Here is a 27,036-nt window from a genome sequence, read left to right as displayed (position 1 = left end):
CCGTCAAATCTGTTAAAAGTCTGTTGGGGCGATTTATTCAGTTCTTTTTAAGCAGTTAAAGAAAGTTAAAAAGAGTTCCTTTGTATATCACAATTACAAGGTTTTCTAATTATTATATTACATTTGTACAGCGGAGTGGCGTTAGCAACACTTAAAGTAGACGACAATTACTCATTATTCACTATTATACACTTCTTCTCGAACACGGGAATTTTTTTTTTTTTTTAATTTTTGAAAAATACTAACGCATACTTTACTCTTATTAAAGATACATCACATAAAGCTATTTTTTTTTAAAAGAAAAAGGTAATTGAAGACGCTACTAATACCACACCTAAAAGAAAACAACTTTCTGGTTTTGATAGAGGTCAAGTTGTTGTAATGTTTAGATGCAATGCCAGTTATCACGAAATTTCGGAAGCATTGGACATTCCAGTTACGACTGTACTTGATGTCATCCATTTTTATACTTAAATAGGTTTGAAAATATCATCAAAACGGACAGGAAGACCAAAGGTATTCATTGAAAGAACCAAAACCGCCTTTGTTCGTGCATTTCGCTCTGCATTTTTTATGCCAATTTCGGACCAACATCAGCATTTCACCGCTGGTGGCATGGAAATGTCAAGGTCAACATTTGAACGAAGAATGAAGGAACTTGGGTTTGTTTTGTATTCGTCAGCAAAAAAGCCACCCTTGACCGACAGAAACAGGCAAAATAGGCTCAGGTGATGTCAAGAAAAGGTCGACTGGACTTTGGATCAGTGGAGATCCATTGTTTGGTTTGATAAATTAAGGTGCACTGTTGTAGGAAACGATGGAGGATTCAGGATGGTCAGAAAAGAAGGCAAAAGGTACCTTAAACAACACATTCTGGAAACTTATAAGTTTGGAAAGGGTTCCATTATACTTTGGGGATGTTTTTGGACTGGTGGACTCGGCCCTCTTGTTACTCTAGCAGGCAAGATAAACCAGGATGCAAATGTGGACTGTTTGACTGGGCAATTTCTTTCATGATATCAAAAACTCTCTGGGGACGCTCAGAAAGAGTTTTTCTTCCAAAAAGTCAATGCTCCATACCATACTGGTGGTTACACTACCTGATACAAAAGACAAAGGTGCAACTTAAAAGTTTTGATTTCTGGCCAGCTCAGAGCCCAGATATCAATCCAATCGAGCATATATGGGCTTATATTACGTACGAGCTTCGTATTAAACGTCCTGAGATAGGAAATATTGATCAGCTTGAGTCTGCCATCCGTAAGGTATGGTCAGAGATACCATCAACAATTTTAAAAGATTTAGTTTCCAGTATGCCAGACAGGTGTCGTGTTGTAATTGAGGATAAAGACGGCCATACACGATATTAAATAAAACAAAAAAGAAAAACCAAATTGTTAAGAAAGTGTAAATTAAGTACTCTTGTTAGTATGAGCTTATTTAAAGAACGTTTCATTTGAAAATATCATCAAAAAAAAAAAAAAAAAAAAAAAAAACCAAGTGTTCGGTGATTTCTGGGAAGGAGTGCACATCCAGCTGTGTATTCATATTATCCATTTTATACAATCAATTACACAACAATATTCTAAATCTTTGTATTGACTCTTTTTATAATCATATATTGAATTTGTGTTGCCGTGCCTAATAATTACTGGCAGGTCAGTCTAATTATGTGTTGATTTCACCACAGAAAGACCAAGAATTATCTACTGCAAACCAATCATAACTATTTATATTAAAACCTAGAATGATGATTGAATATTTGAAGTTAAGATATATATATGTGAGAACAGTTAATGTTTCTGATAACAACATCTAAAATCCTTTTATCTCAAGTCAAGGAATACATATTAAACGTGTGCTATTACATGTTTGTGGTCTCTTACATCCTACATGTACATGTACTATTCTACCACATATCTATCAACTCATATGTAGTAATATTAAGCAATAACTTATGACAACATGTTCTGTGGTAGTTTGACATATATTACATAAAACTACACATAATTGTCATTTTTTAAATCGCGGTTAACAAAGGGTGAGAATGTTCAACTACAAGATAACATATATACTTTTGTTGCAAAGGATCATTTACATAAATTTGTTGTCATTAATTGAATAAGCCTGATTCTATTATCAATATTATCGTCGGTAGGAGATTTGCGAGCGTATCCCACGATTTCATACCCATGTCGCATAAGGTTCCTCAAAGAATCCTGGTATCTTGGCAGGGAGCTGCAAATTGACTTAACAAGATCATCTACGATTAAATACATATTAGACATGGTTTTCTAATTCTGCTATTTCGGTTTATCATGGTAAATGTCTTCCATGACATATAGTTCTCTTATTAAACATTTTAATTTGCTGTTACGACACCGAGTCGTGAATGCTTAAGACATTTTTCTACCCAAAAACCATGATATGATTTTGAACAGTTTCGTTGATAGTGCTTGTGGGAATTGTAGATATCTATTAAATACATCTTTTTCACTGGTTTTATTTATTTAGTATTGGCTCACACACTAATTTTATTTAGCATAAAATTCTTTTATTCAGCTTTATTTGTATTTTCAAACGCGAAACACTGTATTTCAGAAGTCGTTATTTACTTGGGATAACACTGTATATGTATACTATGCTCTGGTATAACTAATCTGTATCTTTACTTTCAGCTGTAATGAACATTATAAATTGTATTTCAATGTTCTTATGTTTTATCTGAATTTACTCAAAAAACCACAGGTATATATAAAGAACCCTTTTAAGTCATACTTATTGACTCTAAACTCATAAACATTTTTCAAAATTCACTTAATAACATCTCATAACTAATGGCTTCTTGAAATACATTGCTTTTTTATTGCTAATTGGTGACTATACTTTATATGATATATTGTTAAGTTATATTTGATATAGGTTTTCATATTTATGCTGCTTCTTCATCTTCGTCTTTTGAATCAGGCCTTTTTCTTTTTCTGCTTTGCTTAAAAAAAATAAGGTTGGTCTTGGCGCTGGCGTCTTCTTCACATGAAACATTGACGATTGAACTTATTCGAGACAAGGCTCGTCTTGTACTAACAATCTCTTTTAGCTCAATAGTTTTTTGACAATAAAATTCCTAAAAATTGAACAAAGTGTAGTCAGTTTTATGAAACATTTACACAATAAAACTGCTGAATGTTATTACCTTCAATGTAAAGAAGAAATTGAGAGTATTCTTGAACGCCGAGAAAGTGTCAAAGTCTTTTGGTAAAATAAGCAAACAAATCGTTTTTGCAAAAAACACATCATTCAGCTTTTCAAGTATATAGCCGTAGCCCGTAAGCCCAACAAAATCAATCGCGAGAGACTGGTTAAAAGTAGAAGAATATACAGACTGATTTTTGTTGATTATGGTAGCATTAACCTTCAAGTTATTTATTTGTTGAGAAAGAGCAATGCTAGGAGAAATACAAGCTCTTTTCCATTCATTAGAAGATAGTTCAACCCTTTCATCACGGTCATACTTAAGAAGAAGGTCAATTTTGCGTGGGTAGGTGGTAGTGATGGGGCTATCAGCATTACCGAAGATACATTTGTTCATTTCCAAAGCAGTTTTTGATGAGTAGCTGGCTGTCTCTCCACTGAGAAAATTTTAGAGAAATCAATTGAATGGCAATATTAGTTTCTTTTATAATGTATACATACTCTGTTAGCATTACATCAGTATTCTTAAACAATACGTCCAACAAACTTGCTGTTCTTCGATAGAAAGTGATTTCTTGTTCTTTTTCTTCGTTATCCCACAGTTCCATATCCTCCAACACTTTTTCCATCAGAGACAACATGATATACTTTCTACAACTTCTTTTTTTTTCTTGGTCAACCTGTACTTCATTTTTTGGATACATGAAATAGCTTCATCAATATCTGTTTTGGCAACAATTTCATTAAATAGAGTTTCTTCTTCAATAGTTAAGCCACCTTGAAGTTCGTAGGCAGTACTATCAGAATACAAAAATGTGCTTTCATAAAATTTTGTAAGAGAAGGGTGAATATAGTTTACTATGCAAGAGATCGAAAACTCCAGTAAATACTCTTCTTCAGTATTAAGTGGTGTGTCTTTGAGTAGAAGTTTTGCTGCCATATACTGAAGCTGTGCTTTTTGGTTGCCATCATTTTTAAATCCAGACAGACGTGTTCTCTGTTGTTCAGAAATTGCAACACCAGCTATTCGTTGATGTGCAATTGTATGTAAAAACAACTCATCATCTAAGCAAGAACTATCTTGCAATTCGTTTTGTTGTGGTGGATGTGGTGGCTGTGGTGGTAGATCTTGAAGAATAGAATTAGCAACAATTCTGTTCGAGGCACTAGAAACATTTTCAATCATTGCAATTCCATCAACAGTGTATTGAAGACGTGTAAGTTTCTGATATAATGGGTTAGCATTACTCGTATTGTAGGCTTTTATTAAAATTATCATTGACATACCGCACTCTTGCATCCTTTGGCCAATAATTCCCAAATTTTTGCTATATATTAAGTTTTGCTACAGGAGATAGTGAGTTTTTTTTTCTTTTTTTTTTTTCTTTTTTTTTTTTTTTTTTTTTTTTTTTTTTTTTTTTCAAAACTGTTTCTGTTGGATAGGCATATTGGGTAAGAAAAAAATGTTTCAATACCTTTTGCAAGTTAATGTGCTTTGTTACAAGACCTCATTTGCAGTGCAAACCGACTCCTCCAAATTGAATAAATTTCACTAGGCTCTTCGGTCGATAAATTAGTTGACCAGCTTATAAGATTTTCAAGATTTGTATCAACAAATGTATCAAAGTTTGGCAATCTTGCATTTGCAACATATGATTCTAGTTCTGATTTAATATGGTATTAGGGTTTTTTTTTTCTACAAAAGAAAAAATAATTTACCAGTATATCCAGGAAAACTTATTTTTGGGATAAAAAGTAGAGGAAGTTATTTATCTTTTGTTTTTTTTTAAAAAAAGAAGAAAGTAGGTTGGGCTGATTCACATAAGAAAAAAAGGTAAATCTATATACTGTGCACACTTCTTCAGATGGAACTAAAAAACTTGAATGTATTGAGAAAGTTTTGATTGGCAGGGTAAAAAAATTGATTGCATTAAAACGGTTTGATTGGCTAAAAAAAATTCTTGAATTTTTAACACAAATTATTGTATCTCTGGGTAAAGGACTTTTTCCGCTTTCCAACACTTGTGATAAATTTTTACCATATTTGGCAAGCGTTACTAAGACTTCTATTATTCAACTAAAACTACAGTTCGACAATAAAACCTTTAACGAGTGTAATGAGACCCCTTCGAGGAGCCTACAATAAAAATGCAGACCCTGCCCTCACTGAGGAACAGCTGTCTGAACTCGACATTAACTTTTCGACATTTCGAAAACAATTAACATGTCCTGCATGTTTCAAAACCACTACTTTCCATAGACATGGGTCTTCAAATAAAGAACCCTTCCAGCCTCAATTTTCATGCACCTCCTGTCACAAAGCTGTAAAAGCTTTTGAAATGTACCCTATAGTCCGTTCTGCTGCACAAAATCAACAACCGTTGTCTATAACGACCTCCAACGTGGAGACTATGCCACCCGAATTGGAATCTACTACTGCCAGCAACAGCCAATCTGAACTTATTAAGCAGTTATGCCAAACTGTCGAGCAGTTGACTGCAGAACTCTCTCAAGCACGTAGTGAAATCCAAAACTTACATGCCCGACTTAACAACATGCCTGCCGTTACAACAACATCGGAGTTTCCCACCCTCCAGGAATCCCAAACCCAGCTTACTAAATTCCCAGATGCTCCTTGGAACAACAAAGAGAAAGTACAAGCACTTAAACAACCTTCACTTCAACATCGTGAACAATGCCGTCTCCAACGAGAAGCTGCAGCCGCCCGCTTCTTTCAACCACCATCATTGAACCAAGGTTTCAAGTTCCTCTACATCCCAACAAAAGCCCGAATTCCTGTTGGCATCTTACGCACTACCTTTCGAAAACTTGGTGTTAATAATGCTCGATTACTCGACATTCATTATCCCGCTCGTAATACAGTTGCCATTCTTATCCATAATGATTACGAAACCGAATTTACAGACCTTCTACGCCACCATAACATTACAATCAAAGCAGATTTTAACCCCTCCAGTGGTAAGATCCTTGCAGATCCCAAGTACTCCACTCTTACAACTAATGAAAGAGACGTCATAGCGTCAGATCTCCAACAAACCCGTCTGGAACGTGCACTTGACCATATTCGTACACCAGTTAAATTCGCTGTTGCCCGTTTTTTCCTTGACAAACAATGGATTTCTAAACGAAAATTTGACTCACTCAAGACCGATCGTAATACACAACTAAACAATATCTTTGATTCTCCTCAACAACAATCAACACCAACATCGGACGGTATGATTACTGATGACACCGAAAAAGAAGACGTTCCCATGGACGGCACTCAAGGAGAACAATTCGGTAATACTACTTTTGCTGCCTCTAGAGCTGATACTCCTCCTCGACATTAAATAAATGAGTTCTTTACGAATTTCTTTATTTAATGCTACAGGCCTTCCAAAACAAGCAATATCTCCTATACTCGAACTATCTCAAACCTCTGATCTGCTTTTCGTTACCGAAACGTGGCTCTTATCACCAAACCGCTATCCTACTAACTGGTCTCAATACCATACATATGGCAACCCAACAAACTCCTATAATGTTCATCGGGGAACTCTTGGCCTTGCTCTCTTGGTTAACCCACAATGCAAACTACCTATCTACCAAGTCACTCATGAACATCCTTTATTAGCTAAGTATTCCTTATCAACTATTATCTCATCTAAGATACTGGTTCACTGTCTTTATTTACCCCCATCATTAAAAACTGACGATATAACACAAATACTAGATTTATTACCGTTACATGTTTCAAACACTACCACTACTATCATTTGTGGGGATTTTAATGCTCGAATGGGTGATGTTACCGGTGACAGCCGAACAAATGCTACAGGCCGGCAAGTTCTTAACTGGATGATTGCGCATAATCTTATACTATGGAACGAACGTCTTACTTATGGAGAACCTACGTCTTATACATTTCAAGGTACAAGTATCATTGATTTCTTTTTTAGTAACCATGAACTAGGATCACCTAATCTTCAAATTCGCGATGATCTATCTCTCAACTCCAATCACAAATTCATGACTTTCTCATTTATTGTTTCAGATCCTCTCGTCAATACTCCACTACCAAAAAGAACCACTTGGAATCTTGGAAAACTCAAACACCTAAAGACCAGAGACAAGTATAAGAAAGTGTTCCTTGAAAATTTTCCCCTAATTCTTCCTCCACATTCATCTCTTTCTTTTACTGATAGAACTACAGCCTGTCATTACATAGATTCCATACATAACCAATTGTGTGACGCTATCATCTTGGCTCTCGATTCAGTTTGTGGCCGGCGCTCTCCTCAGGAAGACGACTACATGAAGGATTTCTGGACACCTGAAATGACAGCAGCTTTTAACAGAAAGGAATATCTCTATAAGAAATGGCGGAAAGCACGTGGACTGAATAGTCTATCGTTGTGGATCCAACACCAAGAAGCACAGGCATTATTACGACGATTAGTGACTAAACGACGACGTGAAACATGGAACCGCTTTTGTGAGAGAATGGCAAAGGGTGATTATACAAAAGCAATTGCGAAATTTAGCAAGATTCGTAAAAACCGGAAGATCAAATCAACCTTTTCAATGCCTGAAGGACCACAAAATTCCGCCGACGTCATGGCACATCATCTGGAGCAAATTTTTGCAGGCAACTTGTTACCGTCTCGTAACTCCACAACTACGACTCAGAATCAACCTTTCAATGACATTCATACATGTCCTATTGATATTGATTGCATTAACACAGCAATTAAAGAACTTCCCCGTGGTAAAGCACCTGGTGTGGATCATTTCACTGTTGAGATGCTACAACCATTGACTGAAACCTTGACTCCTGTACTCCTATACATCTTTCGATTATGCTGGCAATGGTCGTACACACCTCTCTCCTGGCGTGTGGCCCAAGTAATCCCGATACACAAAAAAGGCTCTATCTCTGACCCAAGCAACTTTCGTCCCATCAGTTTGACGTCCACTTTTCGTAAAATACTTGAAAAATGCCTATACACTGACCTCGAATGCCAGAGTCCAAAACTTGACATTGCCCAAGGAGGTTTCCGTAGCTCCCGGAGTACACTTGATCAAGCCCTCTGCCTCGTAGAAACATGTTCAATTTTCCGTCGAAAGCTTAAAGTCACTCCTACTCTCGCTTTCCTTGACATTAAATCCGCATATGATACTGTTGACCGGAATTTTATTTGGCAATCCCTTCGACCGTACATATCTCCAGCACTGCTTGGTCTAATTCAACATCTCTTTGACGATGTCTATATAGAAGTTCTAGTTTCGAACGCTACCTCTTATCGGTTTTCACCTACCACTGGCGTCCTACAAGGTTCCATTCTATCACCGTTTTTGTATTCCATTTACATTAACCAGTTGCCCTCTCTACTTCGTCGTCAACCGCTTGATGACGTGCCTCCAACAGATGTCTGCTGTTTTGCTCGATCCATCAATTGTCTCCTGTATGCTGATGATGTTGTACTCATAGCTGACCCTACTGACCTTGAGGACCTGCTGCAGAAATGTGAGGAGCATAGTCAACGCTTAGGTTATCGCTGGAATCCACTGAAATGTGCTATACTGGCTCCTAGTTCTGATAGTCGTTCTTATTCTCTGTATGGCACTACACTACCTCGTCAGACATCCTTTTCCTACTTGGGTATCTCTATTAGCCCTGGTGGTCTCTTGAACACAGCTGAATTAGTGCAGAACAATATTAATAAGGCGCTTCAAACTATGAATCAAATGACGTCCCTCGGTGTCAATCACAAAGGTTTTGATCGGCTTCTCTCTGTCCGTTTTTACACTCAAATAGTACGTGCTCAGTTTGAATATGGCCTCGCTATTAACTCGGTCTCTGTTACTCAAATCACAAAATTAGAAGCATGTCAAACACAATGTATCCGAAAAATTTTTGGCGGTAGTACTCGGTCCTCAACTAAAGTTATGTTGCACTTGGTCAACCTGCCCACAATGAAAGAACGTGTTCACCTCCTGCAAGCTAAATTCTTACTTCGGTCTATCTACTCTCCGAACGATACTCTTGTTTCCAAGTTTTTACCACATATACGCCCCTCTTCAAGCCATTCTCAATGGTATAAGCTTTCGAAAACACCTGTCTGGCAACGGTATACTGCTTCTTTTGACGATAATATTTATGATCCTCGTGCTTTTGCTGGTATCTGTAAAGCATACCTGAAAGATAATCTTAGTGATCGACGAAACAGTAAGAATGCCGTTCTCTTGTCTGCCTGCCGTCCTACCCTAGGTATCGATCCTATCCTCTGGTTACCTATGTCAAATGCAGAACGCAGTCGAATAGTCCGCTGGCGTCTAGGTTGGTTACCTGGTGGTGCCCCTAAACCATGCATATATCATCCTAATGAATTGTTCACAAGATCCCATGCTATATGGTGTCTACATATGCATCGAAGATTGCAAATGCCGTTGACCGAACCCGACCCTTTGTCCTTCCTCTTAAATAAGCTGCCAATTAAACAAAAACGCATGCCACCAATCGCATCAGCTTCCAACTCATCTGACTTTCCCGCCTGGAAGATTCGTTGGCCTGCTATATCCCTTCTACTTTTTGAACTTGACTATCTCCATCATGGTAAACTTCCTCCAGAAACTGCCCCCCTTGGTACAAAACTTGTAAACTGGCTACGTAACCCTGAATCTAGTATTTATTGATATATCTTGCTTTTCCTCTTCCCTTCTCTTTCTTTTTTACCCTTTTGCCTATCAAAAGGTTTTTTAGTACACTTTATCCTTTCTTGAACTGACCCGGGCAATCCAATACGCCAGTATTATGTGCTCACATGGGTTGTTTAAATTTTTGTTATAAAAAAAATTTTTGTTATAAAAAAAATAATTCTTAATCGTATCTCTGGGTAACCCCGTTCACTTATTGACCCAAGCAGGAAATTATTCAACTGGTTGTACCTTTAAACTTATTAGCAATATTTCCCCTTTCTTTCTCATCTTCTCTTCTTCCTTTCCTTTACCTTTTTACCTCTTGTCCCGTAAGAGGGTTTTTAGATGCCTTTTATTTTCGCATAATCTGAACTGACGTGGGGAATCCAATATAACAAAGATATTGATGTGCACATAGGTTCGCTTTATAAATTTTAATTTATAAAAATAATAAAATTAAAAATGTTTAATCGTATCTCTGGGTGAACTAACAAAAAAAAAATAGTATGTAAAGTTAGAAAAAAATTATGCGCAAAAAAACAAAAAATGACGCGGAAATTTACCTGAAAAAACCATTTACTTGAATATATATATGTATTATCTTAATTTAAAAGAGTATAAAACATTCCTTTATTATGATATACAAAAAATATATAGCAAAGTCTCTTTTAGCCAAGCATTGAAGACCTAATAAAGCAAGAGCTAACTAAGCAGCTTGTATTATAGAACTGACTATTTACGCGTTTTTTTTTTTTAATATAACTGAATGTCTACAGCATTTTTAAAAAATATAATTTTTAAACATGAAGGTAAAGTCATGATGGCGGCTTAATAGCTACTTTTTAATGGATCAGATATTGAAATAATATTTCTACGATTATATTATGATATTGTTTCAAAATATGCATCTGATTTAGGTGTGTATAAAAATAAATAAAAATTAAAATTTATATTTTTTTTTTTTTTTATTTTTTTTTTCTTTGTGTTTTTCTTTGTTTTTATTTTTATTTTTTATTTTTATTTTTAATAAAAACAAATAAAGATGACCTCTGTATCTGTAGTGAAATTGCCACCACTTAAAATTGTATATGCTACTAGATGGTTTGGTTTACAAAAGTTTGGTAACTTTTATACATACTAGAATCATTAGCCTATTTTTTTTTTTAATATGTATCTACAAAATATTGGTTAGATCAGGATGTAACACTAAGCAGTACACAATGCCCAATTCCAGAAGGTTATCAATTTGATGATGATACTACCTGGTGTACTTTAACAAGCTCAAAAGATAATATTGAAGATGCTGCTGCTTTAATATTTCATGCACCAGATACATCAGTAAATAGACTACCAGCTCGTAAATTCTGTTATATATATATGTATAAGAGAATATCAACTAATATTATATATGTATATGACAATAGATAGTAAGCATCAACCATGGATATTGGAATCATTAGAAACACCTTATTCTAGTCCCTTTCGAGCTGATGAGAACATCATGAAAAGCAATTTTAACTACTTGGCTTCTTATCATTTTAAATCAACTTTTCTATTTTCTTACTATTCACCAGCTATTATGGATATTGCCAATAGGCCTTTACCAAAAGATTTTATGAGAAAGAAAACGAAATCTGCACCTATTTTGTGGATTGCAAAGAATTGTAGGGCAACAAGTGGGAGAGAAAAATATATTAGAAAATTAATGGAATATATTGATGTACATAGTTATGGACAGTGCTTAAATAATAAGCCATTCCCTGAAAATAAATCTCGTTTAGAACTAATGAGCGAATACAAGTTTTATTTAGCAGCCGAGAATTCAAATTGTGAAAGCTATGGTAATGAGGAGAACTATATAACATTTAGAATTGTATATCTGTATATAAATTTATATATATTTATCTATTTACATCTATAATAGCAACTGAAAAGTTATTTGATACGTTTTTAATGTCTGCCGTGCCAATAGTAGATGGGCCAGCTAACTATGATGGTTTTTTACCTTCAAAGAGATCAGTCATTTATATGGACGCATATCCTGATCCAAAAGATTTAGCAGATTATATTCATTATTTAGATAGTAATGATACTGCTTATCTTGAATATTTTTCTTATAGACAGCATGCATTAGATATAGCAGCAAAGGATAGACTAGAACCAACATTCATCAGTAATTGGAGTGATACAGCATTTCATAACGAGCGAACTAGTTATTGTTCTATCTGTAGAGGAGTATTACCATGGTGGAATTATAAAACAAATGACATAAATAATGAATATAAACAAGAGGATGTGTTTCTTGTAGATCAAACTTGCTCAGTACCTGGAAAATGGAATTATATTGAAAACGGGCCACCTTATACACCAAATTGGACTCCTAGACTCCCTGATGAATTTACACGTCCAACAACCTACATTAATTTATCAATGGAGAGCAATATTACAACAACAACAACAACAACAATAGAGGACACATTTGATAAATATAATGCAGTTTTAATAGCTAATGCTTCATTTATCTTATTTTATTTTGTCTTGATTGTATTCTTAATTCGAGAGGCAAAAAAGCATACTATTAAGCAATTTGATAATGAAGCTGTATAAACGTATATCGTTCGTATATAATAAATTAAATGGGAATAGATGATCCGATTTTTATGCTAATATGCATAAACATATATGCTATTAAAAATTTATGAATAGACAGGATATGAAGAGATTAAGCTTAAACTTAATCAAGAAATAAAGTAAACACGCAAAAAAAAAAAAAAGCGAGTTTCAATACTATCTCCCATAATAACAGTATTCAATAATTGTTATTTTACATCTTCATTTAAATTCAATAAGAAATTCTATCCTATACAGATACACATTGTATACATACACATATGAAATATTATAAAACCCTGTCTATGTTTGCGTTTATTTTTTATAGGAATACTATTTTTATTTTTTGTATGTATGCTATATACATATAAATCTTTACAGAAATATAAAAAAAAAGGTCAACAAAATAATAATATATACGAATGTACACACACACACAATACAAAGGAGATGATTATAAACTCTAAGCAGATAACATAATACCAATACCAAACTTGCTCTGACCCTATAACACAATATAATCAATATATTTGTATACATACATATACATATAATTACATTCTTTCATTTACCTTCATATGATCCAAATCACCACTAATAAGGAAAGAGAACCCAGGTGCCATCTTTTCCTCTAAAACAGCAGACACTTTACCTGTAGTATCAATTTGGCCTCTAAAAGTAGCTTGTCTAAAATCAAATTTACCGCCCACAGTAGCTACTGCCTCTCTACGACCACCCTGAACCATTAAATTCAATTCAACACCAAAATCAACCTTTTCGTTAATACGTTGATAATAACTAGCTTGTATTGCGCCCAAGCCTTGGAATTGTGCAGTAGCAATATAATCCTTGCCACTATATTTACCAACAAATGACATAGCAGTTTCTTCCATATCAGGTGTAGGGCGTTGCAAAACAACTTCAGACCCAAGAACCAAATTTTGAGTAACTGATTGAAGGTAAGAAGCCATATAAAGACCTGTCATCTCCAAAGGATTAGGATTCATCGTCTTGAGGTTAATAGAATAATCTGTTCCATTAAGTTCTTGCTCAAATTGAAGCATAGAATGCCCAGGCATATTAGTAAGCTACAAAAACATAGATTTTTCTTTTAAAATTGTTGTTTTTCCTATTTTTCTTTTCCCTTTATACCTGTGCAATGACTTTTGTAATAGAATTAGGGGACCAAGCGTGTCTAATAACACCGTTAAGGTTTGTATCGTTATCCATGGTACCCTGTAACATAGTCTAATAGAGAGAAAAAAAATTATGTTAAAAAGGTTTCTCTTTTATATGTGTACGTATATTATTTTACTTTTTCTGTCATATAGCCAGACATAAAGTTATACATGGGAGGCATAACTTGTGAACCTAAAGAGAATTGATGTTGAACGTGGAAATTAGCGGAAAGCTCTTTGACAATGTTGGCCTGTGCACCATCAAAAAGATAATTGGTAGTGAATGTTTCTATTTTTTTTATAAAATTTAGTTATTTATATTTTTTTTTATAATTAGCGGTTTACCTTTAGTGACTTCAGCGTGAAGTCTTTCAAATTTTCCAGGGCTAGGTAAATTAAGAGAAGCTTTTTGATATGAAAACCAAGCAGGCCATTGAAGAGGATTCCAAGGCGATCCCGAAGGTTTTTGGTTTTTATTAAGACCAAAAGTTCCTGAAAGAGGAGAAAACACTCTAGGTGCAACTGATGCAGAATCTGATGTAGCCATTGGTTAATGTATGGAATGAAAAAGCAAAGAAAAAAAAAAAAAAAAAAAAAGGAAATAAAAATTTGCTATGGTACCCTAACACCAATGTTTTCTATTTTTCTTGAACATAGCGCTTATTTATATTCACCCCCAGACTTGTCAAGCTGAGAAGACTCAAAATCAGCAGAATAAAATAAAATAGAACAAATAAAAAAAAAAAAAATAGAGTCACATTATAAAAGAATTAAGCTGTTCTCAAATGGCAAGTTTTCAAAAAATAAATGACTATTGCTATAAATTTAATTAGCAGTTATATAAAATCCATTTGGCAGGTTTGGCCAACAATCAATTGCAAATGGCAATTTTGCATTTCGTATTTTTTATTTTACGAACATATCTTTGTCTAGTAAAAGCCCATTCCTTGAACATTTCTCAAATATATCAATATAGTGTTAAATGAAGCCTCCAAACTGCCTTGTTTAATGAAATACTGTCACAAGTATCACTTATTCTTGTTGGTCTTAGTTCCTCCTTTTTTTTTTCGCTAGGATAGCTACAACTTACTTTGCCGTTAATATTAGGCGTCCAAAACTGTCCTATTGGATTGAACTTGGAAGAGGATAGAGAAAGATAAACATACCTGTAACCTCATATTACGACCATTCTCTCGGTTTTATAAGAAGTATGAATAAGACATATTATTGTTCATAACAAGTTGATAAAAGGTTATTAAGTTCTGCTAGTAACTTATCCATAAAAGTTCAGAGACTTTGAAATGAAGTTTTAAGGGATGACCAATAATGGCACCTTTAGGGGTTGCTGTTTTCAATATAGTTGCTCCACCTTTTACAAATTCCATTTACCTTTACTTTTTTTTTTTAATAAGAGTGTAAGATTGATAAGTTTAGTTTTGGATTGGTAATGTAATTTTTATTGAAAGCAATTTATCTTATATTAGAGTCGTGCTACTATCACAACTACCAGAGCTGGTTATGCTTTTCTAGATCATTTTACAATGTAGAGAATGCCAACAATGTAATATTGGTTGCTCCTACAAGAAAACTTGATGCTAGAAGACGTAAGAGAGAATCACATATTATTTTCACTCTGCATTCTCGAATTATTCTTAAAAAAAAAAGAAAACAATTAAAGGATATCATTTTGTATCGCTTAGACTCAGCTTATATCTATATACAGTGCATACGTAGAGACAAGCATCCTGCTTATTTATTGCTGATAACTGAAAACTAAATTATAAAAATATAAAATATGCTATTCATTCAGGTCTTCATGGGTGATGTAAAGAAACATCTAACTGTTCTTATGTTTTTTCTTTTTAAGGCAGACTGTACTTTTAATAAAACCGAGAGAATGGTCGTAATACGAGATTACAGGTATGCTTATCTTTCTCTATCCTCTTCCAAGTTCAATCCAATAGGACAGCTTTGGACGCCTAATATTAACGGCAAAGTAAGTTGTAGCTATCCTAGCGAAAAAAAAAGAGGAACTAAGACCAACAAGAATAAGTGATACTTGTGACAGTATTTTATTAAACAAGGCAGTTTGGAGGCTTCATTTAACACTATATTGATATATTTGAGAAATGTTCAAGGAATAAGCCTGAAGTAATAAATTACATAATCCTTTTATGGAAGGTTACTTTACCTGGAGACCCTTAATTTTATTTAAAAAATTTAGTCCATGTCAAAAAAAAAAGTATAACTCAGAACAAGTAGTAAAAGGGGGGGGAGCCTGATGTTACATGTTTTTTTTTAATGTATAAATTTATATGTTAATAAAATTATGAATCACTCAAATATTCTAAAATTTATACAAAAAGCTCATTATACAACAAACCGATCCATTCTACCAAGCAAAACTATAAAGACAATATTAAAGGATAATAGTACTAATGTATCTGTTCGTGGTTGGGTCCGCTCTGTTCGCAAACAAAAGCAAATAAGCTTTGCAACTATTAATGATGGTTCAACACTTAAAGGAATTCAGGCCATTTTAAATGAGAAGGATGCTGAAAAGTAAATCAATGATGTTTTTTTTTTGAACCCCTTACATGTTAATTGTTAGTTTATAGGCTGTCAACGGGCACCTGCGTTGAATTGTATGGTTCTCTTATACCAAGTCCAGGTAAAGAGCAAAGCAAGGAGTTAAACGTAGAAAAAATGAAAATACTAGGTGAATGCGATAGTGTAAGCTATTCTCTCTATCAAAATAGTCTAATTCTTCCCTTATTTTTTTATTTTTATCTAACTTATCTATTTAGACATATCCCTTACAGAAGAAACGACATTCATTGGAATTTTTAAGAACTATTGGACATTTAAGGATGCGCGGCAATACAGGGAGCGCTGTCCTTCGTGTGAGGAATGCAGCCAATGAAGGGCTCCATGATTTTTTCAAAAGTCAAGAATTTATTTTGACCAATACACCTATCTTAACCTCTCATGACTGTGAAGGAGGAGGAGAAGTTTTTAAAATATCTCCCATCGATACTACCAATCCAACCGAATTTTTTAAAAAACCAGTCTATTTAACTGTTTCAGGACAGTTACATGCTGAAATAACAGCATTGGCTATGTCTCGTGTCTACACCTTTGGGCCTGTATTCAGAGCAGAAGAATCCATGACCTCTCGCCATTTAGCTGAATTTTGGATGTTGGAAGCTGAGATGGCTTTTATTGATGAATTAGCACCTCTTTTAGATGTAACAGAAGCCAATGTGCAAGAGACGACACGCTATGTTTTAGATACTTGTAGTGAGGATCTTTCATTTTTTAATCAATGGGTTGATAAATCTCTTTTAGAAAGATTACAAAAGAGTATAGCAAAGCCCTATGTGAGAATGACTTATAGTGAAGCCATAGATGTGTTACAGAAAGCTCAAAACAAGCATAAATTTCAATTTCCTACTGAATGGGGATCCAGTCTTCAGTCAGAGCATGAGCGCTATTTAGCGTCAGAATACTGTAAACATCCAGTATTTATCACAGATTATCCAGCTGAATTAAAGCCATTCTACATGAGAGCCAATGAAGACGGAAAGACAGTAGGATGTTTTGATTTGTTATTACCCGGTATTGGAGAACTTGTGGGTGGATCATTACGTGAAGAACGTTATGCTATTTTAGAGCAGAAGATGAGGGAAGCAAAGATGAATATTGAAGATTATCAGTGGTATTTAGATTTACGTAAATACGGTAGTGCACCTCATGGTGGTTATGGTATTGGTTTTGAGCGTTTATTATTATGGCTAACAGGTCTAGAGAATGTAAGAGAAGTTATACCCATGCCTCGTTGGGTTGGTCATTGCAAATATTAAACAAAGTATAATATAACAGAAGACCTTATATATTCATTATATTTAGAACAGTACAAAATATTATTTTTTTTTTCCTTTTTTATTTTAATAAAGATAAATGTATTTTTACTTTTTTACAAATATTTACATGACCATTGAATTGTTTGGGTCATCTAAAGGACAAAGTAAAAAAGACTTTAATTTAGAAATGCCTTGTTAAGAAAGTTTATCTTGGTAAAAGAATATAAATACAAGCGATAATTCTTATGAGGATGACATTTCTTAAAAAAAAAATTTTTTTTTTGTAAAAAGAAGAAAAAAACTTGAGCGAATTTAACACAAACTACTTTTTTATACTGATAACACGCCGGTCACGACAATAACGACGGCGACGTGATGAGCTTCTTAATCTAAGACAAAGCATTGGTTTCACGTTGGTTTATTATGTATATTATAATTCTTAAAAAAAAAAAAATATAAAAAAAAATAAAAAAAAAATAAAAGCAATATAGATTGGCAATGTCATTTTTAGTTGTAACTTATATACTATATATAAAAAAAAAGAAACAGGCATGTGTATTTGTCAACACACACACACACATATATATATAAATAAATACATATCTGTATACATGTATCAAAAAATAGAGTATAGTCGCATAAAATAAATGTTTCTATGGTTTCAATTAAAAAGACTGCTTTTCTTTTAGTGGCTGACAATATCAGCTACCAATTCATTTACAACTCAATGCAGTGTCTTTTTTTTTATTTTTTTTTAAGGTATATACATATATATTTTTCAGTCATCTTGAATCATCCTTACAATGGCAACTGAAGTCGCTTTATCAGCGTCAAATACGGATAACACTATTTACGTATGGGACATTCGGTCTGGTTCGAGTTTATTTTCTTTCAAGCAATCCATGTCACAAAAGGGTGGTCTTGCACTCGTTGCTAAGCCTTCCTCCAGTTTCCAAATCGGCTCCATCGTCACAGCTCAAACCGATCGTGCCATTCTTAATGTGTATCAATGGCATCGCGATCAAGTATTGCACAAGATGACAACAGCAGAAAAGATGATTTGTGTTGCTTCATCAAACCAGGGCCAATATTTAGCGGCAGCTACAGCAAGTGGTAAAGTATATTTGTGGCATATACCTACAGGTCATCTGGTACGTGTTTTTGAAGCACACTACAGACGTATTACACGATTAGCATTTAGTTATGATGATGCTACCTTGTTAACTGCAAGTGAGGATGCAGCTGTGAATGTTTGGTTGGTAGCACATCTGGTTCAACCCATGAATGATGAAGGACATGACATGACTAATCGACCTTCTCCACTTTATTCTTGGTCCGATCACACATTACCCGTGACAGATATGTTTATTGGAGGTGGTACTTTATCAAGTGCTCGTGTTTGTACTGCCAGTTTAGATCATACTGTCAAATTATGGGATTTAGCAACTGGACAACTGCTAACAACGTTTTTATTTCCAAAACCGGTGTCAAGCGTCATCATGGACCCTGCAGAAATTATGCTATTTGCTGCATGTGAGGATAAGATTTATACATTTGATTTATACAGACGACGTGAAGATCAATCATATAAGGTATCCACAGTAGAAAGTGTCGGCGGTATGGGTAGAGTAGAATCAGTGGGTATTCAAGAAGTATCAGGTGCAATGAAACAAAAGTCGGGCGAAGAAAAGAGATCTGGAATAGGTTCTATTTTTGTAGGACATACAGGAAACATTAATTCACTTGCCTTATCATTTGATGGCACATTATTGATTTCAGGTGCAGAGGATGGTCAATGTATTGTATGGGATGTCATGAGTCGACAGCCTTTACGTAAATTTGAATCACATAAGGGACCTGTGAGTCATGTATCTTGCTTTTTAAAACCATTAGAATTGTATGCTACTGATGTATCTACTCAGCCTATACCATGGAAGCCACTAAAACGTGCTATGGCTACAGCTGAAGAAGAACATCGTGATGCAAGTCAACAAATGATTCAAAATACCAATATGGATTTAGCTGCACATCAACAGCTTGTTGAAGCTGGTCCTCTTTATTCCACACTATCTAATGAATTAAAGCCCGTACAAAAAGCATCAGATATAATTCGAGACATGAAGGTATATGCGTATATAGTAAATGAAAAGGCTTGATATTTAACTTTTCTTTTTCTTTTTCTTTTTTTTTTTTAATAAAATAGACGGATGACTCAAATATTGGTTTACAAAATCAAGTAAATGCACTTCAGGCAGAACTGGTTCGACTACACGAACATCATGTGAAATCAAAGGCATTGCATAATGAAATGTATACATTACTTGTAGATAAGTTTATGGAAGAAAGACGAAACAAGAGAAAATTAGAAGAGAATGATGATGAGGAAGAAGAAGAAGATAATGACGATGATGAGTAAATTAATTTATATACATTTTTTTTAATAAAATTCATGTACAGTTTCTTTATATATACATATACATATAAAGAGGAATAAAACTAACGTTATGTACTACTATGTGTTGCGCATTGTTTGTTATTTACAATTTAAGTTCGGCTAATATCTTACTACACATATTCTTGTATTGCCAAGGGTCCCCACCTACTCTTCTAAACTGTAAGCCATGCATACCTAATAACCAAGGCACCTTAACGATATAAATCTCGAAACGAACAACTAAATCAGGTAAAGAAACACTAGGAGGAGGAGGAGGAGGAGGAGGGGGAATTGAGATTTGTTCTTCAGAGGATGAGAATTGGTGTACACCGCTATCAACGTGAACCAGATCATATTCATGCTGAGAATTTTCAACCACTCTATTTAAATCAATACTAGGCATATGAACACACTCAAATCGTCCTTTACTTTCACGCCATTTCACTCCAATACGTTCTAAGACTCTAATTAAATCGGCTCGAATGACAGATGGGTGCTTTGTAGATGTTGTTGTGACTGAAAAGAGGCCCTTGAGGAAGACAGGTTTAATATTTTCATCTGCAGTTCCCTTCTGTTGTATTCCAGATATGGGGAAAGTGGTTTCATTATGTTGTACCATATTTAAGAATTTTGTATGGTTTTCTATATTATTGTCAAAGTTTTGACCTACTGTCATTCTCCGTGGCATCATACGACTGATTCTATTTCCTAACGTTGTAGACTTTGCTACTTCTAACTCAGTTGACTGTTTTAAATGATCATTATGGTTTGGATATCTTGCTGAAGTCTCAGCGGCAGCATAAGATTTCGATAATTGCATAGGTTTATTATTATTTCGTTGTGATGAAGGAATTGGTACAGGAGTTGAAGTAGATGGAGCTGGAGGTTCAGACGAGTTTGACTTTCTATGTGATGTTGGTTCATTAGACGATGTACGTGATAATGCATGACTTAATCTTCGCAGAACGTGTTTACTTGAATCATTAACTCGACATTCGTCATCATCAGAGGATTGAACAGAGCGACGACGACTGTTTGACAAAAATCGACTGAAACCATTTTCAAAGATATGAAACCTGTCAACATGACCTTCTCCATCTACACGAATATGAGTTTTCCCCTTTTTACCATAGGCTACACCCTCTGCATTATTTTGAGTTGTAAACATGGTTGAGTCACCAAATAAGGATTGTTCAAAGGTAGTGTTATTATTATTATTGGTTGGATGAACAGTCTCGGGTAACGATATATCTGGAATACGTAATGAACCTTTACTTGATGCTATTGTAGACTCATATGAGTGTTGTTGATCCAATTTATCTTTTTGGATTTTTTCTTCATGCTTTGCATCCTGCTTTTCACGTTCAATACGTTCTTTAACAAGATAATAAATAGACACTAATGGATGATATGCAGCAGGAATAGATTGTGGATCATCATTTGCCAAGGTAAATGACTTTTTATTAAATCTAGAAGCAAGATGACCATGACGATGACTTCGATGTGCTTCAGCTGTTCTTTCCATAAGTTGCTTTGCTGCCTTTTGATATTCATCAGATATGATGATTTCTTCTAGTTTCCGTTTAATTTCATCTTCTGTTCCAAATTCAAAACCTGTCATACCACGTACGACCTCCATATCAATGGGTAATGTAAGAGGTATTCGCTCAGGCAAATAATTGTTAATAGGATGATCATTCCCTTTTGTTATCCATGGATGAATCATTAGTTCAGAGATAGTTGCCCTATGAGCAGGATTGATAACTAACATTCTTGATAAGATACTTTTACATTCTAAAGTAAAGAAAAAAAAAAGCCATCGTATTTATTAATTATGTGTGTTTTCGAAAGATGTATGTTTACATACCTGTACTTAGATAAGAAGGATATTCAACCACACCACGTTTAATCTTTGCATGTAATGCTGGCATATTTTGATCATCAAATGGTACTTTCCCACATACAAGTACATATAATACAACACCAAAACTCCAAACATCTACTTCGGGGCCTGTATAAGCTTTCGCATTTAATAATTCGGGAGCAGCAAAATATAATGAGCCACAAAAGGTATTTAACGATGATTGAGGCGAAAATAAATTAGAAAGGCCAAAATCAATAATTTTAATGTTTCCAGTTTGAGATATTAAAATATTTTCAATTTTCAAGTCTCTATGTACGATTGAGTTTCTATGACAATAATCTGCAGAACACATACATATTTTATAAACATATTTAGTTTCAATTTTTATATATATATATATATAAAAATCTTTATATTACCTAAAGCGCTTAGAATTTGACGTCCAAATCGTCTAGCTTGCTTTTCTTTAAGTTTACCATGAGAGATAATGTAATCCAATAACTGACCACCATTGACATACTCCATAAATAAATAATAATATGGATCCAAGATGACCATTTCTTTAAGGCTAACAATATAAGGATGATGTAATAATAACATGATACTAGCTTCTCTGATTGTTCGTATTTCTCGATTTTCATCTTTAGCATCCTTTCGTTGTCGTCTTCGTACAATCTTCACAGCAAGCTATATAAATGTAAATATGTATGCATGTATGTATGTATGGTATACATATAAAAAGATTAGTTTATCTTTTTTTTTTATGCATATTTTTTAATTCTTACTTTGTCTCCAGTTAAGTTGTGAACAGCTAAACGAACTTTACCCATAGAACCTGAGCCTAATGTATTGATCAGTGTATAATTTCCAATAACTCTTCTCGGTTTGACTGATGTAAAATGTTTTTTTTCTTTTGAATTGCTACTTTCAGTATAGGGAGGTAATTCAGAAGAAGGAGTGGGTGAATCGCACAAGATCTGGTTACCATCGGGACCTACTACAAGTCGTTCGTGTTCAACAATAGCTGAAGTCCAATCACTTGTATTAGGTTCATTTGTTATAACCAGTGTTGAATGTGAAGAAGCTGTTATAGTAGTTGAATTCATATATAGAAAAAAAAAAAAAAAAAAAAAAAAAAAAAAAAAAAAAAAAAAGGTAAGAAGGGAAATAAAACAAAAAAAAAAAACAAAAACAAAAATGGAATTTTAAAATTTAATAAGCGAAACAAGATTTTTTTTTTCGCATAACATGTTTATTATTTCTTAACGATAATTATTATTTCCTCCATAAGCTTGATATGAGGTATTTGAAGTTGAAGGATATGCATTTGAATAATACGGATTTTGATAATAATCATTATTATTGTAATTCATTGAAGTTTGTGGTGAAGGACGATAGAGAGTATTCGAATTATTCATTGGAGCTTGTTGATAATAATTCGGATAACTGTTAATTGAAACATGACTCATATTATTCGTCAAGTCATTTATAGCAGTATTCGTGTTGGAATAGATTTGCTGTTGAGAAAGTAAATGTTCAGATGAAGCAATTAAAGGAGTTTGATAGTCTTCATAATACATTTGTTGTGATTGATTTGGTGTAGGTGAATAAGAATCTGTTGCTTCAAATGAGGATGTAAATATAAAAGATTTATCTCGAATAATACATTCAATTTTAATCTCTGTTAAACCAAAATACATTTTGATCGTCATGTTCACCTTTTCACCTGCTCTAACACCTTCTAAATGAGGCATTCGAATAGGGAAATTACCTACTTTACGTACAAGTGGATGAGATGTTAAACGTGGCGGTTGTCCTTCACCATCAAATGCAAATAAATCTGAATCTGTGTCATTTGGATAACTAATAACAAAATTCTTTGAAACACATTCATCTACCTTAATACTTTGTCCTTGATGAACATAAACACTGAACCGTTGACGACAATAACGTTTTCCATCTGCTCCCATCACTGCATATTCAGGTGGATCAATACCTTCTTGAAATAACATACGTGTCTCTACACCATAAGTACGTCGAGAGACTCTTTCTGTCACTATTTGTGGATTAAGACCAAAATAAACTGCTCCACGTACAACAGCTAATTCACCTCGAGGTGGAACACCAATCATACCTACTTGATTTGCAAATTCTTCTTCTACTCTACGGAAAAGGTAATTCGATTGCCCAAATCCACCTACCAAGAAGATAGCCTCTAATTGAGGAGATTGGGCTAATTGGCCTCGAATTAAATCAAGAACTTGACAAATAACAGGTTCAAATACATATTCTCTTAATTCTTCAGCAGGTAAACAAAGTGATCCATTATCAAGTCCAATCTCATTATCAGTTAAATCACCTAAGCCCATAGAAGCTGGTAAATCCAAGAAATGATCTTCAATACCATCAAAATCTGGTTTTATTACATTGACAAAGGTATCCATAATAAGCTCCATAGCGTTATCATTAATAGTATGATAACGAGAGAACTTTCTTTTCAGATATTCTCTCATCCTTAAATCTAAAAATCCTGAACCACAAGAACCTCCATGTCCATTTGTAACTTCTTTTAAAGTACGTTTTTGACCTGGTGGTTCATTAATTTCGAATACAATTAAATCCACTGTACCGCCTCCAGCATCACAAATCATAAATCGTTGGCCATGTCTTAAATTAAATTGTTCTGATTTCTTTTCACAATATAAAGCAGCTGCTTCGGGCTCTGAAATTAGCATCAACCGGTCAGGATGATCATCACTATTTATTAACCCCGCACGAATTGCGGCTTCTCGCATCGTTGCTTTTGCTCTATCACTCCACATTGCAGGAACAGTAAGACACTATAAAATTAATTTTTAGTGGAGCTCTATTGACAACAATTTTTTATACTATATTATTTATTTATTTTTTGTGGAAAACTTACATAGCGAAAACGAGATTGATCATAATTTCCAGCAAAACCTTTCAAAAGTTCAGTACAAACGTGTAAGTGAAAGGCACGTAAATAGTCAGCAATGACATTAATTATATCAAGACCACTTCCAAGCTCTGTTTGTTGTAAATGTTCATCAAGGTATAGTTTAAATTTAGAGAGTAAGATGGAATCAGCATTATTTGGTTTCATGGCGAGTCTTCTAGCTCCATGTCCCCATTCTACTAATTGAGTTGACCCTTTACGATATAAAGAGAGAGTAGGTGTCTATATGAAAAATTATCAAGGTAAATACATATATACACATATATGTATGTATATAGAAATGGTTAATAAATGTATACTTTAGGATAAACTTGATTATTTTGTTTTGGCCTATACATTAAAATGTTGTCAACAAGAATGTCTAATTTCAACAACAACAGAAAAAAAAATATATATATACCATTTCACAATATCAATGACTTCTTCATTTTGAGCAAATGCATAACAACAACCAGAATAAGTTGTACCTGTATATAGCAGTTGAATAAACTAATAAATAGATACATGTATACATATTTATAAAATACTTTACCAAAATCTATTCCTACAATAACAGGATAGTCTGTATAATTAAATCCTGAATTCATGTAATAATAATAAAAATAATAATAAAAATATGTTTATGAAGTAAAAAGAAGAAAAAAGCTTAAAAAAAAATACACACAAAAAAAAACCACAAAAAACACACATTTTCTAAAAATAGGAATACACTATAAATATTGGATTCCAATAAAAAAATAAATAAAAACGTGTATATTGTTGTCATTATTTAATCTTCCAACTTTAATTTATTGATAGCAGTAACAGCAGCAACAATAGATCTAAGTGTTCTACGGTTATTAAAACCTTTACGCACGTTGGGTGCCAAGTTAATATCATTATCAGTTTCTCCTGTAATCCAAATATCATGAAGGGCTTCTTCTGCTGTAATTCGTTCTGTAGGATTAAAAGTTAATAACTTATTAATCAAATTCTTGGCTTCAATTGATATATCTCCCCAGTATTCTTCATCAAATTCATACTCAGCCTTCATGATAGAATCAAACAATTCATTCTGATCTAAAATACATATTAGAATAACTATATATTTAAATATGTATCTATCTATTTATTGGTATAGATACCTTCACCATAGAAAGGCGTATAGCCACTTAAAAGAGTATACTAGTTTATATACATTAATATACACATACACATACATATACGTATACATATACATATACACATACACATACGTATACGTATACATATACACATACACATACATATATAGAATAGTATCATATTCTATAATTACCATAATAACACCAACACTCCAAAGATCAACTGGTTTACCATGCCCTGTACCTAAAAGTACTTCAGGGGCAACATAGCCTGGCGTTCCACAAGCTGTTGTTAATACTTCATTATTATTCTTTAATAGTTTTGATAAACCAAAGTCTGTAATTAATAACTCTGCATCTTCTTCTGGTGTTTTAAATAATAACTAAAGACAAGAAGTTAACACAGCAGAGGGAATTATAATATGGATATTCAATTTTATTACATTTTCAGGTTTAATATCACGATGTACAATATCTAATGAATGTAAATAAGCTAGTCCTTCTAATATTTGTCGAACAAGATCTGCAGCCATTGCTTCAGTATATGTTCCTCTTTCAACGATACGTTGAAATAATTCTCCTCCGGTACAGAGATCAGTAATGATATAAACTGCATCATTTGATTCAAAAATATCATGCATAGAAACAATATGTTCATGATGTACCTTTGTTAATATATCTATATAAAGTTATATCATATTAAATAAGGCGTAATCAATACACATATAAGTACCTAATTCACTATCTAGCATTTGTTGTTTGCCTTATTTTTTTTTTAATGAAAGAAAATATTATTATCTTTTCTATTTATAAGTCATGACAATCATAGTTTTATAATTTACCTGCAATTACTTTTTTCAAGATGATCTTGACTGCACACTTTTCATTTGTTATTCGATTAGTACATTCCTTTACAACTGCAAAGGAACCTACACCTAATGTCTTTTCTCCTATTTCATATTTAGCGTTCAGAGCAGATGGGTATTTTGATGACTCTTTATCCTTGTCATCTTCATGTGTCTTTTTGAAAAGTGCCAAAAGCTTTTTAACAAAAGGGTTATGGTGATGACTCATTTAAAAAAAAAAAAATGTACGAAAAAAAAAGAAAGAAAG

The 27,036-nt window shown here is 33.7% G+C and overlaps 9 protein-coding genes across 9 annotated transcripts; 3 read left to right on the top strand and 6 right to left on the bottom strand.

The window, feature by feature from the left end:
- Positions 1–2,090: 2,090 nt before the first annotated feature.
- BX663DRAFT_435984 (uncharacterized protein) lies at positions 2,091–2,279 on the bottom strand (the record flags this gene model as incomplete). Its single annotated transcript, XM_051523152.1, has 1 exon — positions 2,091–2,279. The coding sequence occupies one exon, from the start codon at positions 2,277–2,279 to the stop codon at positions 2,091–2,093; it is 189 nt and encodes a 62-aa protein (XP_051382026.1).
- Positions 2,280–2,778: 499 nt separating this feature from the next.
- BX663DRAFT_79676 (uncharacterized protein) lies at positions 2,779–4,208 on the bottom strand. The gene is made up of 3 exons (XM_051532324.1): positions 3,694–4,208; positions 3,194–3,629; positions 2,779–3,124 (listed from the first exon to the last, which is right to left on the bottom strand). The coding sequence occupies exons 1-3, from the start codon at positions 3,894–3,896 to the stop codon at positions 2,933–2,935; spliced, it is 831 nt and encodes a 276-aa protein (XP_051382025.1). The 5' UTR covers positions 3,897–4,208; the 3' UTR covers positions 2,779–2,932.
- A 7,265-nt stretch (positions 4,209–11,473) lies between these two features.
- On the top strand, positions 11,474–12,550 carry BX663DRAFT_455516 (uncharacterized protein; the record flags this gene model as incomplete). Its single annotated transcript, XM_051523839.1, has 2 exons — positions 11,474–11,735; positions 11,819–12,550. The coding sequence occupies 2 exons, from the start codon at positions 11,474–11,476 to the stop codon at positions 12,499–12,501; spliced, it is 945 nt and encodes a 314-aa protein (XP_051382024.1). The 3' UTR covers positions 12,502–12,550.
- Positions 12,551–12,802: 252 nt separating this feature from the next.
- Positions 12,803–14,279, bottom strand: BX663DRAFT_511522 (eukaryotic porin/Tom40). Its single transcript, XM_051527898.1, has 5 exons — positions 14,028–14,279; positions 13,820–13,971; positions 13,657–13,752; positions 13,077–13,592; positions 12,803–13,009 (listed from the first exon to the last, which is right to left on the bottom strand). The coding sequence occupies exons 1-5, from the start codon at positions 14,227–14,229 to the stop codon at positions 12,968–12,970; spliced, it is 1,008 nt and encodes a 335-aa protein (XP_051382023.1). The 5' UTR covers positions 14,230–14,279; the 3' UTR covers positions 12,803–12,967.
- Positions 14,280–15,997: 1,718 nt separating this feature from the next.
- On the top strand, positions 15,998–17,816 carry BX663DRAFT_511515 (asparaginyl-tRNA synthetase). Its single transcript, XM_051527897.1, has 3 exons — positions 15,998–16,244; positions 16,301–16,415; positions 16,490–17,816. The coding sequence occupies exons 1-3, from the start codon at positions 16,012–16,014 to the stop codon at positions 17,543–17,545; spliced, it is 1,404 nt and encodes a 467-aa protein (XP_051382022.1). The 5' UTR covers positions 15,998–16,011; the 3' UTR covers positions 17,546–17,816.
- Positions 17,817–18,348: 532 nt separating this feature from the next.
- On the top strand, positions 18,349–19,961 carry BX663DRAFT_486850 (WD40-repeat-containing domain protein; the record flags this gene model as incomplete). Its single annotated transcript, XM_051524702.1, has 2 exons — positions 18,349–19,668; positions 19,749–19,961. The coding sequence occupies 2 exons, from the start codon at positions 18,349–18,351 to the stop codon at positions 19,959–19,961; spliced, it is 1,533 nt and encodes a 510-aa protein (XP_051382021.1).
- A 121-nt stretch (positions 19,962–20,082) lies between these two features.
- BX663DRAFT_552474 (kinase-like domain-containing protein) lies at positions 20,083–22,949 on the bottom strand (the record flags this gene model as incomplete). The annotated part of the gene is made up of 4 exons (XM_051531371.1): positions 20,083–21,773; positions 21,847–22,182; positions 22,263–22,530; positions 22,629–22,949. The coding sequence occupies 4 exons, from the start codon at positions 22,947–22,949 to the stop codon at positions 20,083–20,085; spliced, it is 2,616 nt and encodes an 871-aa protein (XP_051382020.1).
- A 97-nt stretch (positions 22,950–23,046) lies between these two features.
- Positions 23,047–25,477, bottom strand: BX663DRAFT_511512 (uncharacterized protein). Its single transcript, XM_051527896.1, has 5 exons — positions 25,353–25,477; positions 25,221–25,287; positions 25,120–25,150; positions 24,767–25,042; positions 23,047–24,683 (listed from the first exon to the last, which is right to left on the bottom strand). The coding sequence occupies exons 1-5, from the start codon at positions 25,405–25,407 to the stop codon at positions 23,106–23,108; spliced, it is 2,007 nt and encodes a 668-aa protein (XP_051382019.1). The 5' UTR covers positions 25,408–25,477; the 3' UTR covers positions 23,047–23,105.
- On the bottom strand, positions 25,341–27,012 carry BX663DRAFT_511509 (calcium/calmodulin dependent protein kinase 2). Its single transcript, XM_051527895.1, has 6 exons — positions 26,766–27,012; positions 26,657–26,686; positions 26,367–26,602; positions 26,118–26,306; positions 25,945–25,984; positions 25,341–25,879 (listed from the first exon to the last, which is right to left on the bottom strand). Exons 1-6 carry the CDS (start codon positions 26,995–26,997, stop codon positions 25,590–25,592), a joined length of 1,017 nt encoding a protein of 338 aa, XP_051382018.1. The 5' UTR covers positions 26,998–27,012; the 3' UTR covers positions 25,341–25,589.
- Positions 27,013–27,036: the final 24 nt, after the last annotated feature.

Source organism: Cokeromyces recurvatus (assembly GCF_025118155.1).
Source record: "Cokeromyces recurvatus strain NRRL 2243 chromosome Unknown BX663scaffold_15, whole genome shotgun sequence".
Classification (NCBI taxonomy): domain Eukaryota; kingdom Fungi; phylum Mucoromycota; class Mucoromycetes; order Mucorales; family Mucoraceae; genus Cokeromyces; species Cokeromyces recurvatus.
Note: the sequence above shows the minus strand (reverse complement) of the source record. Positions and strands in the feature narration are given on the sequence as shown.